This window comes from Schistocerca americana, chromosome 3 (assembly GCF_021461395.2).
Source record: "Schistocerca americana isolate TAMUIC-IGC-003095 chromosome 3, iqSchAmer2.1, whole genome shotgun sequence".
Classification (NCBI taxonomy): Eukaryota; Metazoa; Arthropoda; class Insecta; order Orthoptera; family Acrididae; genus Schistocerca; species Schistocerca americana.
This window is the reverse complement of record NC_060121.1, coordinates 737,768,620-737,785,488: the sequence shown is the minus strand read 5'-3', so window position 1 is coordinate 737,785,488 and position 16,869 is coordinate 737,768,620. Positions and strand designations below refer to the sequence as shown.

The 16,869-nt window shown below is 39.5% G+C and overlaps 1 protein-coding gene across 4 annotated transcripts in view; it reads right to left on the bottom strand.

Moving 5' to 3' along the window:
* The window catches only part of LOC124605476 (negative elongation factor A-like), a 154,228-nt gene that overhangs the window by 81,371 nt on the left and 55,988 nt on the right, over positions 1–16,869 (bottom strand). The window contains exon 2 of one of the 4 annotated variants that reach the window (XM_047137192.1): positions 7,879–8,010. The exons of 2 other annotated variants lie outside the window; for them this stretch is intronic. In XM_047137192.1, coding sequence (XP_046993148.1) covers positions 7,879–7,927 — 49 coding nt within the window. In that variant the 5' untranslated portion in view covers positions 7,928–8,010. Of the gene's footprint in view, positions 1–6,236; positions 6,309–7,878; positions 8,011–16,869 lie in introns of all 4 variants that reach the window. One more of the 4 variants, XM_047137193.1, reaches the window with a different exon arrangement.

Here is a 16,869-nt window from a genome sequence, read left to right as displayed (position 1 = left end):
GCTGCTGATTTTTGTGCCTTTGGGACAGCCGTGACACCAAGAACCACTATAGTCAAGGAAAGGCCTATAAGGAAGTCATATGTTCCTGGAAACGTAAATTTGAACAATACCCTATTGGTTGAGCCCGATAAAATTATTTTGTCTCCCCTTCATATCAAGTTGGGCCTTATCAAGAACTTTGTAAAAGCTCTGGATAAAGAAGGTGACGCCTTCAATCACTTAAAAGAAAAGTTTCCCAAATTAAGTGAGGCAAAGCTGAAAGAGGGTACATTTGTTGGACCACAAATATGAAAATTGCTGAAAGATCCAATCTTCGATATCAAACTCACAGATTTCCAATTAGCTGCTTCATCTTCTTTTAAAGCAATTGTGAAAGGCCTTTTGGGTAGCAGAAAAGACAAAAATTATGTTACCATTATGAATGCTTTATTGGACAACTATAAGAACATGGGGTGTACAATGTCGCTTAGAATTCACTTTTTACATTCTCAGCTTGATTTCTTCCTGGAAAATTTTGGAGCCGTAAGCAATGAGCATGGTGAATGCTTTCACCAAAACATTCTTACCATGGAACACCATTACCAAGGCCACTGGAACCCAAAGATGGGTCACTACTGCTGGGGTATTGTTGGGGAGAGTGATGAAATGGCAAACAAAAGAGCAGCTCTATCGTCACATTTTTTCAAAAACCAAAGACAATTAAAGGTGAAAATATCTTCTAAACTAATTAGGACCTTTTATTAGCATCATGCCCATATATACATACAAAATAGTATTCATTTCCAATGTTCTTAATGTGTATTTTTGTTTGATTTAATTGTGTCAATTTTTGCTATTACCATTTTTTATAGCGCTGTGTGTCCAGGAAATGTGACGTCATTAAGAAAAAGTGATTTTACTAGTGTATTCGGCACCCCGGAATTAGGAAAATTGACCCATTTACAAACCAGATGCAGAAAAAAGTTTAAATTCGTTAACTAGTGATATTACATGTCTTTCCCAATAGCAGACCCCAGTTTTTCTCAGAATATCAAACATTTTGAACCATTTGACACTGTCCAACACCTTTACTAGGTCGACAAATCTTAGGAACATGTCTTTATTTTTCTTAAATCTTGCTTCCATTATCACCCACATTGTCAGACTTGCCTCCCTAGTGCCTTTATATTTCCTAAAGCCAACTGCTTATCACGTAACACACCCTCAATTTTCTTTTCCCTTCTGCTTTATACCATTCTTGTCAACAAATTGGATGCATGAGGTGTTATACTGACTGTGCCATAATTCTCACACTTGTCGGCTCTTGCAATCTTCGGAATTGTGTGGATTATTTTTTTCTGAAACTCGGGTGATAATCACCACACACTACATTCTACACACCAATGTGAATGGTGATTTTGTTGCCACTCCCCGCAGTGATTTTAGAAATGCCGATGGAATGTTATCTGTCCCTACTGCCTTATTCAATTTTAAGTCTTCCAAAGCTCTTTTAAATTCTGATTCTAATATTGGATCACCTAGCTGTTCCATAACGACTCCTGTTTCTTCTTAGATCCCTCATATAGGCCTTAAATGTACTCTTTCCATCTATCTGCTCTCTCCTCTGCTTTTAACAGAGGAATTCACATTGCATTCTTAATGTTACCACCTTTGCCTTTAATGTCACTGAAGTTTATTTTACTTTTCTACATGTGAGTAAGTCCTCCTGAGAATCATTACTTTTTTGATTTCTCCACATTTTTCATGCAGCCATTTTGTCTTTCGATTAACTGAAGTATTTCTTCCGTTACCCATGGTTTCTTTGCAGTTGACTTCTTTTCACTTACGATTTTCTTTCCAACTTCTGTGATTGCCCTTTCTAGAAATGTTCATTCCTCTCCAACTGAACTGCCTACTGAGCTATTCCTCATCTACAGTCTCATTCCTTAGTAGTTCCGTGTCCCACTTGTTTGTGCATTCATTCTTCCTGTCTAGTCTCTTAAACTTCACCCTACTCTTCATAATTATTAAATTGTGATACTAGTCTATATCTTCTCCTGGGTATGCCTTACAATCCAACATCCGATTTTGGCATCTGTGCCTGATCTTGATGTAATCTAACTGGAATCTTCCCGTACCTCCCGGCCTTTTCCAAGTATACCACCACCTCTTGTGAATATTGAATACATTAATACCTATTACTAGCTGAAATCTGTTGCAGAATTCAATTATTCTTTCTCCTCTGATTCCTAGTACCAAGCTCATATTCTCCAGCAACAGTTTCTTCTACTCCTTCCCTTACAACCACATTCTAGTTCCCCGTGAGTATTAGATTTTCCTCTTCCTTTACATTCTGAGTTACCCCTCCAATATCCTCACACACTTTCTCTACCTCTTCATCTTCTATCTGCATCATCAGCTTGTGTATCTGAAGTATCACTGTCAGTGCTGGTTTTCTGTTGATTCTGATATGAACTACCCTATCACTGAACTGTTCACAGTAACTCATACTCTACCCTTCCTTCCTATTCATAACACATCCTACTCCTGTTGAACCAATTTCTGCTGCTTTTGATATTACCCTTTACTCATGTGACCAGAAATCCTTGTCTTCAGTCCATTTCATTTCACTGAATCCCACTATGTCTGGACTGAGCTTTAGCATTTCCCTTTTCAAATTTTCTAGCTCCCTTCCAAGTTCAAACTTATGGCATTCAATGCCCCAACTTGTAGAATGTTATCCTTTCATTGGTTATTCACTCTTTTTCTCATAGCCACCTCCTCCTTGACAGTCCTCTCCTGGGTATCTGAATGGGGGCCTAGTCCATAATCTTTTGTCAATGGAGAGATCATCCTGACACTTTTCCAATTACAGGCCAGGTGCCCTGTGGATACACATCATGTGCCTTCAATGCAATGGATTCCATTGCCTTCTCCATCCTCACACTGTTGATCATAGCTGATTCTTCCACCTTTAGGAGCAGTTTCTCATCCCCGGGGCACATAGTGCCCTGAACATCTGTCCGCTCATCCACCCTCTTTGACAAGGCCGTCAGCAGAATGAGGGTGACTTCTTATACCAGAAGTCTTCAGCCCCTATTGCTTGATGATTTTCATTCAAAATTTAAGTAGTGATGGGGTTCGAACCTGGGACTGAGGGCACTGTAACTCCTAATTTGTTACCTCTAGACTATACAAATATTTCCCACAGTGGGATGTCCTGACACTTACGACTGAATGGCACAAATATCTTTCGTCATCTTGGAAGTGGGACATGCTGTTTAATAAAAATATCATGTCACACTTTATCATATCCCTTCCAGCAGACAAATGATGTAATGTAAACTATCTTCATCACCTAATTACAACAGTTTGGAATATGGTGATTTTAATCATCATGACATTGTTTACAGTTAATGTCCCTTTGGACCCACCAAACTTTTATTACATAATTAAGAAATCAGATGAGAGCCTAGATCTTTTCTTTCAATCCCAATCTTCACAACCTTCCCTTCTGCCTTTATTACTCGGAGTCTGGTTTACAGAACACCCTTTCTGTACTTAATAGGCAGACTGTCTTTGATTGCATAGTTGCATATAAGTCACAATATCAACAATATCAGTTAACACTTCTCTCTAGGCATGCCACATACATAAACTTTCCTTTCAAGAATTAAAATCACCTTCTACTTTACCTTTAGGTCTGCTTATGTGCATAGTACTTCACTATGTGAAGAGACTATCTTTCGAAGTCATCACACCCATAACATATCTGCAACTTTACATCCACCATTTGTTTTGCCAACCACCTGTACAGTTCCACAGGAGGTATCATAATCCCTTATGAAACGTATCCCCATAACCTTTACTCTCATACAGGGTTTCTGGATTACTTCCACTTCACTTTAGACAATATTTACATTCTACATAACATCACTGTGCGAACTAGAGGATTTACATATGAGATACTTCGCAAGCTTCCTTTTGCTGAGTCACGTATTATTTAGGGATTGTATACTGTGTTTCTTTTATGCAACAGACGTAGCCACTGCCACTTCACTACTCTACAAATGCTTAGGCATAGGCTAGTTACATTCCTTATTTTATGCGTCCAAGGAGCCACATGCTGATACATAAATTCAAACCAGAACAGCGAATTGCAAATCCCAGACATCTATGAAGACATGCATGCCAAGAAATACAGCTGTCCTCTTTCGAAATTAGGGGGTAAGTAACTTTATACAGCACCTGTTTGGAGAACACTTTGTGAATAGGGACAATCACTTGCTTCTACACACACTTATATGGGCAAATACTTCTTAACTGTCTTTCAATTTAAGATGTTAGTGACCCTTTACAAATCGACCTCCCCTAATACAATTCAGGTCATTCCTTCCAAGGTGTTGGCCATCACTTCCAGGATCCATGTATCCTTTACTCTCCAATACACTCATTATATCGGGGGCACTGGATCACAAACACTCACCAATATGCGAAGCATCCTACCCTTTTCCCCAATGAAGATGTTGCTCCTTTACCTTTCTACTCTTCCTGGTCACTATACACTTAAGTGCCCAAGCTTCTCTAAATTTAAATTTCTACCTATACTTCTTTTTGTTTGGTATCGAAGAACAACTTTTGATAATACTTTTCTGAATCAGGATCTCCTTCTCCAGCAATTGTCTTTAAATTGCTTAATCTAACAGCTGATTCCTGAGAACTCACTTTGTTTGGTGTTTAATTCAAAACCTCTTATTTATCTTTAACCAACCATTAAATAAATAGGTAATAAGGATAAAGAGCCTCAAGTAAGTAAGTAATAACATTAAATAAAATCATAAAAATTCAACCTACAACTTTAAAATAAATCATAGGCCTTTCTCCAGTTAGACGACTACTCAACTTTAGGCACATTGCATTCTTAATGAAGTTTAGGTGTCGCCGAAACGATATACGATAGCCTCCTTCAGTGTCAGGGGAATAGATACACCTTTAGTCTCTTCCTGCTTCTTTGCAAACCATTCACTTCTAACAAATATAAACATCTTGTTGCGTTGCGATACTGGCTATCGGCATATGCTTAGCCAATGTGGCATGCTGTTGAACTGCACACAGATGGTGTGTGGAGGTGAGCTGCCCTCTTGTCAATTGTTGACTACTGTAATGGCATTGTGGACTGTACGTCAGTTGTAGCCCCTGTCCTGAAAAGAAATCTTCTCAGTCAAACTATGAAATATTCTTCTCTTTCCACATATGGGTTGCTATGGACAACACAGTACAATCTTTAACGTATCTCTTTACTTAACTTTATTAAATTTATCTTTTAGATAGTATTTGAAGTAACTTTTCTTCTTATAGTTCAGGTTATTAAATTACACCACATGTTTATTTTCTCTATTGTTTGTTGTTGATACCAGTTGTCCTTACACTGACCTATTTTCACCCTCGGCAATGACCTATTGTCACAAATTATTTTGATGAAATTTGTAGAAAATCATCTTATTCTCTCTTTCTCTAGCACTAGTAACCTGAGTCCATCACTTTGGCCACTACAATAAAATGCAACGCCAACGGATTCTGGTATGGTATCTATGTTACACTTCCTGTGTGCAATCTGTAATTCTATCTTTGATCTCAGCAGATTAATTTAGTAAATTTCTCTCGGTTGCAATTCTTAATGATTGCTAAGGTGGTTCCGCTAGTCAATTCCACCTAACCATGTTGCAGCAGTCTTCACAGGACTTTGTCTCCATGTGTGTGGATGGGTGCTGAAAGGCCTTACAAGCTACTTGAATGATATAAACAACCAAACCACAAATTTTCTATATTGACACTTTCTTTTACAAAACATTGTCTCCAATATTCAATCTTGTGTACAATGCAGGTTGTCAGATCTTTATAAAAACTGATAACAAGACAAGTAGTCTCTACACAAGCAAGTTCAAACATCATACGTCAAAGTGTCCATTTTAGCCACGACCATTTTTTCTTTTTCTCCTTGTCTTCTGAACAGTTTCAAACCATAATGCCAAGTAACAAGGGGCCCCGTACAACAGGTGGAGAAGCTCATTCGGCATCCCGTCTTATAGATGTGTTCACTGTCACGGAAGCCTGGAAGTGGGACATGTCATTTCATAAAAATATTCATGCCACACTTCATTATCTCATGAGGTTATCACACTAAAATGTCTAACAATATAAATGTGAAATTCATCAAATAAAATACAATAAAAACAAATTGGATTGTGGGTCCTCACCTTACATTCCAATTGTTGACTTCAGTCAGTAGCTGTCCTACTTCAGACTGCAGAAGGCTGCATCCTGTTGACCTGTGTGGGCACGGAGATAGTCAGTAGAGGTCCAGGGGTGTTTATGAGCTGATACGTCTGTGGTATTGTGGTGCAACTATTGATTACTGGCTAATAATGCAAACATGTCAGTTCACAACAAACCCCCAGACCTCTGTAGAAGCACCAATTTGACACACTTGGCGCCCATAGCAGATCAGCAGGATGTAGCATGGTCTGCTGTGGTGTGGTGTGCAATGCGAGAGGTGATGGCTACAAAACAGTAGTCAATGATTTTAATGTAAGGCGAGAACCCACAGCCCAACAGATTTTTATTCTATTCCATTTTAAGAATGTCACAATACTGTTGGTACTTTCTAGCGTTTTAACTCCATGAGGTAAGTTTTACTTTGTCTCTTGAAAGGCATTAAGATGTGTGTAAAACAGAAACATAGTTGAATGTTACCAATTTTTACCATTATTTAATGTGTTGTTGATCTGTGCAACATACTAAAATTGTTTGCAATGTTTCATCAGTGTAACTGATGCAACATTAACAAGGTACTTTACAATTTCCAGGAACACCGAGGTCAAAGCTGCCTTTTATTGCATGCAGCATCTCTCTAATTTTCTTGAATAGTAGGAAAACAGATTGAATACCGTGTCTGTCCAGGAATGTGCCTATTTTACTTGTTGTAGCTCTGAAGACAGGGAGGAATGCTGTTGACATATATCTCTGATAATTGAATAGCTCTCCATTTTGTTTCTTAAAGATGGCTAATATAATGTCTTGATCGCTATAGTCATTCTTTCGGTAACAATTCTTAGATATCTGCTCTTGGAATCCAGATGTTCCTTGCCACTGACTATTTTAGCTCTATCTATATTGGCATATTTAAAACTACTTTCTTATGGGCTGGACGATGAAAGCTTTGTGAACTGAGATACGGGTCAGTATGTGATGGTTTCCAGAAACAGAGTGCCCTAGTTGCCCATTTGATTTTTGTTTACATAGTACATCTATACATGATAATTTTCCTCCTCTCTCCATCTCAGCAATTAACTTGATATTAGGGTGCAGACTATTCATATGGTCAACGAGCAGGCAGGGAGCTTCGATTCCGTGTGTCCAGATCATGAACAAGCGCAGCAAGATGTATGAAGAGGAGCCGAATTCAACACATGGTCCTTGAAGTGCTCCATTAAATAATTAACCACCGCTGGAGACGAATTTACCGCTATACAAAAAGTGACGTGATTGTTGACATGATATGCTAATAACTTTGTTGTATCTTCCTTAGGGACTTTTGTATGAAGAAACCACATTGGAACTGACCATAACTTCATCTGGATTGATTCAGATTTGTTTATGTCCACAAACACTTGAGAGTTTCCAATATGTTGTTCACAGTGAGGTAAGTAACTTTGTTGGTTATTTTGCTAGCCTTTAGCGATTAACGATATGTTGTAATGTAATGTCTTCTTTGCGAATTTTGGTCTTGGTGGCCTAGGATATCATGAAACTTCCATATGCTACCAGAGATTACCTCGATGTCTGTGAGTGAAGAACAATGGTGGCAACGCAGATTTTGTTAGATGGTGGATGACTCACTTATTTCTCTGTTGGTTTTCAGTATCAAGCGCCTGTTTCCATGCACCATTAAGAGTGTAGATGCTGTCCTGGCTGAAGTATTCAATCCATTTTATGACCACCCAGTACAAGATAGCCTTGGACTCGCTGTTCCTGGAATTCGTAAAAATCTTGTGAATGTGGTAGCAGCTACACTGGTTAGACAATATGAATTTCAGTATGCTGCACACAGCACCAACATTAAATATCATGATTTTAGCAAATCTGCTATTACTGAACACAGTCTCGTAGACAGAACTAGAATTATGTTTGACGAAATGGAAATATTATTCCATGCACGTTCAAATTAGAATGTGTAACAACTACTTTAACCAGGACAGCAGCTACACCATTAGTGGTGAATGGAAACAGCCACTTGATGCTGAAAGGCAAGAGTGAGATAAGCGAATCATCCACCATATAACGAAATCAAAAATCGGTGTCAATGTTCTTGACTCACAAATATTGATGTACTCTCTGGTAGCACATAGAAGTTCCACAACTCTGTGATGCCACCACGACATAATTCGTCCAACTTAAGTACTGAAAGGCCTAATGAAATGTCGGTTGACAACGATGGTAGAGGAAGTAATCAAAATCTTCAGTCTGACAAATCGACATGGAAAGAACTCTCTGAAGCATTTATTCAAGAATGTCATCACAAAAAATTGCATCCACAGAATGCATTAGTGTTGTTACTTGACCTGGCTAGGCATATGAGGGGCCTGAACAGTGTCCGATGTTGAGAGATCACTGTACCACCTTCTAATGAGAGGCACTGTTATCAGCTCCTGACAGAGCTTGATAGTGGCCTCATTCTCGGTCTCCATGTGGTAGGCTAGTCAACTCAAGGAATATCCAGATTTGTGGGGCATTTGGATGTGACAGTAGCCCACTGCTGCACTGCACGGGAACCTGAGAACAGGTACACTTGTCATCGAGGTTCCTGCTCACAAGGGAAGATAGTTGTACTGTGCACCAAGAACATCTCTTAACCCCTTCGCATCTACACATGCCATTCAAGAATGAGGAATGATCTCACTGCAAAATTCTATGTCATCCAGAGATAAAAAAAGGGAGTGAGTAAAAGTCTAATGTTGAGGGTACTATACGCTAGAAATCAAGGAACCATTGTAGCCTTAATGCTATACCATGTTACTTCCTTGCCACTGTAGTTCTGCAAATCTGATGAGTCTGAGAGCAGTGGTGCTGTGATCACTTCCTATTCATCAGCTCATTCTCTCCCACTGAAGCATGCAGGAGTGTCAAGTCTAGATCACTCAGTATGGGAGCTGAGTGCATGATATTGCAAAACAACACTGACTAGGCAAAATCAGTGGAATCAAGGTGGCCTCTAATGAAGCCGTGTGTGCTATGTAGGCAGCAAGTTCTAAGACAACATCACGAGACCAACTGGCAAATTTAAAGAGTTCATTTCTGACCTCCACACACTGTAGGTCATATGAGGGAATTACTGTCCCATACGTAATCTGCCATCAACACCACAGCATAAATGGCTGTATCTGAAATGGTGCTGTATCTGGCAAGCATGCCTATTCTGTGTCCTCCATATGGGAGTCTGTGAGATGGTCAAATGATATGTTTGTATGAGCCTCTTGTGTAAACGATTTCTTAAACATGTAATTTAAAACTTAGGCTTTCCTTTTGCTGTCTTTAATTGGTCAACAAGTGACTGGACAAACACTTTGAACCCCTTAGGGATTTTATGTAGGATCAGAATATAAGTATCAGAAGATAAGTATAAATATTAGACTGAAGCTGTTTTATACCTCGTCTAACTGAAGAGAAATAGCATAGCAACTGTGCCGACTAAATCAAACTACATCTGTTGTGGGCTAGCAAATCCGCTTCAGACTTTAACATGTAAACACGACAATGAGAAACAGTTTCTGAAATTCAATTTTCGTCTTTCAGAAGACATTTTGCATGTAAAAGTAGTGATTCAGAGCATAGAACACATGATGTAGTCAGCCTATAGCAACAGCACTGTTAAGTAGCGAACACACAAATAGGAAACGTTAATGGTATAGATTTATGTACCTAGCGTAGATACAATAAAAGCAATATTTGTCTTTTTTTCCATGTGTTACACTGTAATGCATCACACAAATGTCCTAGTACAGTTTTAAGTAATCAAGTAAACGTCTGGTCTTCTGGGCTCTAAATTCATCTAAGTGGCTGGCCCTCAAAGTGTCAAGCTTTAAATGAAAAGCTAACGCTCTGTGATTTAAGAAATTCAAAGCACATTCGCACACGTAACATAACTCATATTGCATAAAATTACTTTGAAAGTGATGCTTTCCAAACGACCAATTGCAATACTTTTCCGCAACCTGTTAGAATTTGTTTCAGCAGTTGTCGGAGCGCGCCAGAAAACGACATTACTGTGCTTGCGCAGCTATGACGATGTAGGCAGCCCATATGTTCGTACATATATAGCATTAAGAGAATTTACATTACGTCAAAAATGAAACAGGGCATCAGAGGATACTCCAAGGGCATCGAAATTTCATAAACCATAATAAAATGCATAATTCGACTTCAAAGAGCACAGATTTGTGTCCAGATTCACAAAGACATTGGCCCAAAGCTAATATTAAACTTTTCGGTGTGGTTTTTGGGATGCAAATTTTCTTTGAGTACCAGTAGTGTATTATCTCATTCTAGTTCTTTATTATGGCACAGATTCTGCAAACATTTGACACTAACCAATAGTGTTTCAAATAAATTGACTGTCTCTGTGGAAAATATTAATTAAAGCTAATTTTTTCTATCAAATCGAAAAAAATAACTTCAGTGTTCTGCAAGGCAATTAATGCCAAATTGACAAAAACCTGGAAATAAAATAAAATCAGAAAGCTAAAACTAATACCATATTTTAGCCATCCATGATTATGTGAATGTATTTTAATTCACTTTATACCTCCCAGCCAAAGAAATCAATTTTGTTTTCATTTGACTTTAGAGCTGTAAACCAAGAGGAAACAGTAAAATCACAAAACATAAACACAGTTCATGTGGAGACAACCACTCATCCCACTACAACTCAGACTGCTGTGCGCATGTGCGATTCTGGCAGCTTGGGCACACTAGAAAAATGTTTCCGGGTAGCATCTGGCTGGTTGTTGCTACTGCTGATACAGTTCGTGTCTAGTTACTTTGGATACAGCTAGCAGCAGCACTTCAAGTAGACAAAAGCAGGAGAAGGTACTGCTCATACGCAACTCAACTACTTATGCGCATAAGCCCACTGGCAGCTACTGTAACGAACTAATGAAGCCGTTGTGACGTTGCGCCCGTTGGAAGCAGTTTGTTGTTATGAAATATTGCATAGTCTTAGTCCTAAAGTCTTTGACACATTTTGCTGTTGGCAAACACTTGTGTTTGCACTGTGTTTTGTTGCTGTAAATGGCGCATTTCCTTTGCAACTTAGGTTTTATTTTTTTCCTCGTTTATGTTTTATTGTTGCAGCATTATATTGCAGTAGCGGGCTAAAGTAAAATTCTTTGTTTGAGTACCAGCTCTTACCAGTCAAAACTACGAAAATTTAACTGAAAACTGAAACAACAAAAAATTCTGTGTTTTTCCCAGTTTTCCCCCGGATGAAAAAATTCCCGGGTTTCTCCCGGATTGCCCAGTTGTCCCAGAGCATATACACCCTGCCATCATTTGTGCATTCTTTTTTTTTAACTGAGAGTTCTTGGCACGATCTTGCGCCAAAGTATGCAGGTGATAGTAGTTGTATGCTTCGTGCATCGATCTTTTTGTAGACGCATGAATTTCTTCTAACTTTTGCCCATCTTCATTTGCAAGTACATTTTTGAATCGAGTGTGCAACAGTTTCTGCTACCTCAGCAATTTCCGAATTCTGTCTTTTCCACCCTTAAATCCACCTACTTGACGCTTACTACTCAACCCATGTACTTCATTTTGCTTCTCCTCCCTTTCTGGGTGCTACACAATTTTTATCTGGCAGTGTAACATTATAGCACTAATATTAATTATAACTTACATTAATTTCAAGAGTTTCTATAAGGATTCCCATCAATGGTGTAAGAGTTGCCTGACAGAAAATGCTTCATTCAGTCCACTAAACCATCCACAAAACACAAAGTATGCTGTGGCAGGTGGCTGAATGTGTATGTACCCATCTATCTAACTCCTTTTGGTATACATACTACGCTCTTGAAGTCTTTATAGGTTTGCTTTGGTCTGAAGGGTTGTATTCAGGTTTTGTACTAGTTTTTGATGAAAACAAAGTATTAGTAATTGCAAAAGACATTAACAATTATATGTATTGTGAAACAGCTGTCAAAATACAGGGTGTTTCAAAAATGACCGGTATATTTAAAACGGGAATAAAAACTAAACGAGCAGCGATAGAAATACACCGTTTGTTGCAATATGCTTGGGACAACAGTACATTTTCAGGCGGACAAACTTTCGAAATTACAGTAGACAATTTTCAACAACAGATGGCGCTGCAAGTGATGTGAAAGATATAGAAGACAACGCAGTCTGTGGGTGCGCCATTCTGTACGTCATCTTTCTGCTGTGAGCGTGTGCTGTTCACAACGTGCAGGTGTGCTGTAGACAACATGGTTTATTCCTTAGAACAGAGGATTTTTCTGGTGTTGGAATTCCACCGCCTAGAACACAGTGTTGTTGCAACAAGACGAAGTTTTCAACGGAGGTTTAATGTAACCAAAGGACCAAAAAGCGATACAATAAAGGATCTGTTTGAAAAATTTCAACGGACTGGGAACGTGACGGATGAACGTGCTGGAAAGGTAGGGCGACCGCGTACGGCAACCACAGAGGGCAACGCGCGTCTAGTGCAGCAGGTGATCCAACAGCGGCCTCGGGTTTCCGTTCGCCGTGTTGCAGCTGCGGTCCAAATGACGCCAACGTCCACGTAACGTCTCATGCGCCAGAGTTTACACCTCTATCCATACAAAATTCAAACGCGGCAACCCCTCGGCGCCGCTACCATTGCTGCACGAGAGACATTCGCTAACGATATAGTGCTCAGGATTGATGACGGCGATATGCATGTGGGCAGCATTTGGTTTACTGACGAAGCTTATTTTTACCTGGACGGCTTCGTCAATAAACAGAACTGGCGCATATGGGGAACCAAAAAGCCCCATGTTGCAGTCCCATCGTCCCTGCATCCTCAAAAAGTACTGGTCTGGGCCGCCATGTCTTCCAAAGGAATCATTGGCCCATTTTTCAGATCCGAAACGATTACTGCATCACCCTATCTGGACATTCTTCGTGAATTTGTGGCGGTACAAACTGCCTTAGACGACATTGCGAACACCTCGTGGTTTATGCAAGATGGTGCCCGGCCACATCGCCCGGCCGACGTCTTTAATTTCCTGAATGAATATTTCGATGATCGTGTAATTGCTTTGGGCTATCCGAAACATACAGGAGGTGGCGTGGATTGGCTTCCCTATTCGCCAGACATGAACCCATGTGACTTCTTTCTGTGGGGACACTTGAAAGACCAGGTGTACCGCCAGAATCCAGAAACAATTGAACAGCTGAAGCAGTACATCTCATCTGCATGTGAAGCCATTCCGCCAGACACGTTGTCAAAGGTTTCGGGTAATTTCATTCAGAGACTACGCCATATTATTGCTACGCATGGTGGATATCTGGAAAATATCGTACTATAGAGTTTCCCAGACCGCAGCGCCATCTGTTGTTGAAAATTGTAACTACTGTAATTTCGAAAGTTTGTCTGCCTGAAAATGTACTGTTGTCCCAAGCATATTGCAACAAACGGTGTATTTCTATCGCTGCTCGTTTAGTTTTTATTGCCGTTTCAAATATACCGGTCATTTTTGAAACACCCTGTACAAAGTTTTTCAACAAGTCTCTGCAAAATATTCTGCGACTAACGCCAGTTCACATTCTTTCAGCAAAATTCTATATTCTGCTACTGTTATTCCTGTATGTCAAGTTTCCACAAAAATGATTAAACAATTCAATAGGGACTGAAATATACATAAGGATTTGATTTCTCAAGATTTATATCATCTAAAGCTGTAGTCATGCGCAGTGGTGCCACCTGAGTTCACTATGTAACCAAGTACCCAACACAACATTACTGTCGACTGCTGCGGCACCAATACCTAGATGGCACTTCTTATCAGGAGTGTCCTCTAAAAAGATTAGGCCAGAGTCCTGCACACAGGCTGGCCCAGTAATTGTAATTAGGTCAGTTAAGTGTGCGCCAATCAATATACAGGTTTTGTCTATGGTGTTTTTATTTCAAACTCTGGCTGTTAATAGCGGATCTCTTAATACTCTGCAAAGTGGACTCTGAAAGGAATTCATACATAAAAATAGCTTCCATTGTTTGGGATGTGTTCTGTAACAGTTTCCACTTCATCAAATAAATTTGGATGAGGCCCCGGTAGTTCGTGTGTCACTGATGCATGCAAACAGGACTTTAGGCAGTAGCAGTATTAGAGAGTGTAACAGCATCTTAAGTCTTTGTGGTGATTTTAAAGTAACAATAAATGCACAAGTTGAAGTGGAAGCTTATCTCCTACCCCACCCTGGATGAATTCTTTGCAAAATTATGTCACAGCACCTTATTCTGTAAAACTGACTTCACACAGGCAGTTGTTCAAATTCTCTTGGATGCAGCATCAAAAGCTTACCTATTGCTCAATATGTCATATGGCCTCCACTTTTATAATCAGTTACCTTTTGAAATATCCTCAGTTGCTGACACTCCAGAATTTTATGGGGCAATTATTACAAGTTATTCCAAATTGTGCTGCATACCTTGGTGATATTTTTGCTACAGGTGCAACTTCAGTGTACCATCTGTGCAACCACAAGCTCTGAATCCAGAGATTGGCAGTAAAAGGACTAGAATGTAACCTGTGCAAAAGTTCTTTCACACAATCACCCTCGACAAATTTGGGGTTCAACCTCTTGGTCAATGAACTTGGACAAAGAAGATTATGTCGTCATTTCCACCTGCACGGAAAAAAATGTCAGATGCGGTACCTAACGCCCTTTGTCTTTCTAGCAACTTACAGGGTCACCTCACAACACAGCCAAGTGAAGTGGCTTCTAGGCCACCCTCACTATATTCAGTCAAATGTGCTGTACATACCACTGGTGCATGTTGTCATTTAGGCTCTTCATTCCATGAGGGTGCCCTAGAGAGGGCCCACAAGCTCCAGTGTGTGTGTGTGTGTGTGTGTGTGTGTGTGATCAAACATCGCTATAGTGTCAAAGTTACACACACCGGCACCCGTATACGTACGTACGTATGTATGTACAGCGTGATTCTGTGATGATACGAACATTCAAGGATGATGGAAAGGATAAATATATCATTTCAGGTAAGGGACACTGGTCCGGAAACAAACGAACAAAGTTATTAGCAAAAATTGTTCTGATACCTCTGACAACAGTATGCATATACTGGTATCATTGTGGGTTGGATTGTAGGGTAGACTGTAGGGTAGGCAACTTCCAGTGGTGGTAGTATGGACCAAAAGCAGAACAAATTGGCTTCCAATATGCATACTTCAATAGCTATGGGCATCTGTTCAATAGACGAGATGTGTTTCACAGTAGTGAAGATGAATAACTGCCCATACCTCCTCAGGTACACATTTTAGAGCACATGTTTACTGGACTTTTTTTCTTTTTTTGCCCACTACCAGCTTTGAAAATTGCTTATCCTACAATCTAAGTAATAACAGTACCGATACATATGTTCCACTATCAGAGATATCGGGATGATTTTCAGTATAACTGTGGACTTTTTTGTTTCTGAACCTGGGATCCGTACCTCAAATTGATACATTTATCCTTATCTATCATCCCTGGAAGTCTGTAACATCACCATGGCTCTGTAGAGTTGTTGGACGACGTTTCCGAATATGGGTATTTAACCTTATTGCTTCTCAAAACAAAATCTGTAGCCCCTTGAAGTTCGTCAGTGTAACTCTGAAACACCCGATATATACTGCTTGTTAATAAACCAGGTTGAGCCCCTGTTGGATGTATGTGTAGACGGCTTGGGTTTTCCAATTACACTTCTGATCTATCTGTAGTTCCCAAAAATGCAACTCAGTGATTCAATATATCACATAAGCTAAATATGTGTAGATGTGTACCATTGGAATATAAACACTTCGCATAAGAATGTTGCTTGTACATGTAATGTATGTTATCACAGAAAATTAATCAAACTTACAAGGAGAGATTCGCCAGCAGTGACACTGATTTTTTTGAAACCATCTATACGGCGATTTAGGTTAAGCCCCCCAGGTACTATATGCCCGGTAACCATTCACCCTGCTGGGCCCTTATTTGTAGGTAATCGAAAAAAATTTGTGGAATTTTGCGAGATGCTCTAGAGCTTTAAATATATTACATTTTATAAAGGGCTTGCGTATAGTAATTGTTATAGCACAAACAATGGAAAATCCAGGATGGAATGTAACAACAGTATGAGAAGAAAAGCTGCTTCTCACCATATAGCGGAGATTCCGAGTTGCACATACGCATAACAAAAAGACTCCCACAATTAAAGCTTTCAGTCATTAGGCCTACTGTAAACACTACACACACACACACACACACACACACACACACACACACAAAACTGCAATTGAAACCACCAGAATTTCAGTTGCCCGAGACTACAGTCACGTGTGTGAGTCGCGTTTGCTTAGGCCTTAATGGCCAAAAGCTTTAATTGTGAGAGTCTTCTTGTTGTGTCTATGTGCGACTCAGCATCTCCGCAATATGGTGAGTAGCAATTTTCCTTCTCATAAAATTGTTATATTACTATATACAAGAGGTTGTGGATTCGAATCCTGGCAGATGCTTTAAGATTTTATGTTTTTAAGCTTTATTGAAGCGACTTTGATCATTATTTTTATTCAATTGACTATGTAATTTTTTAAA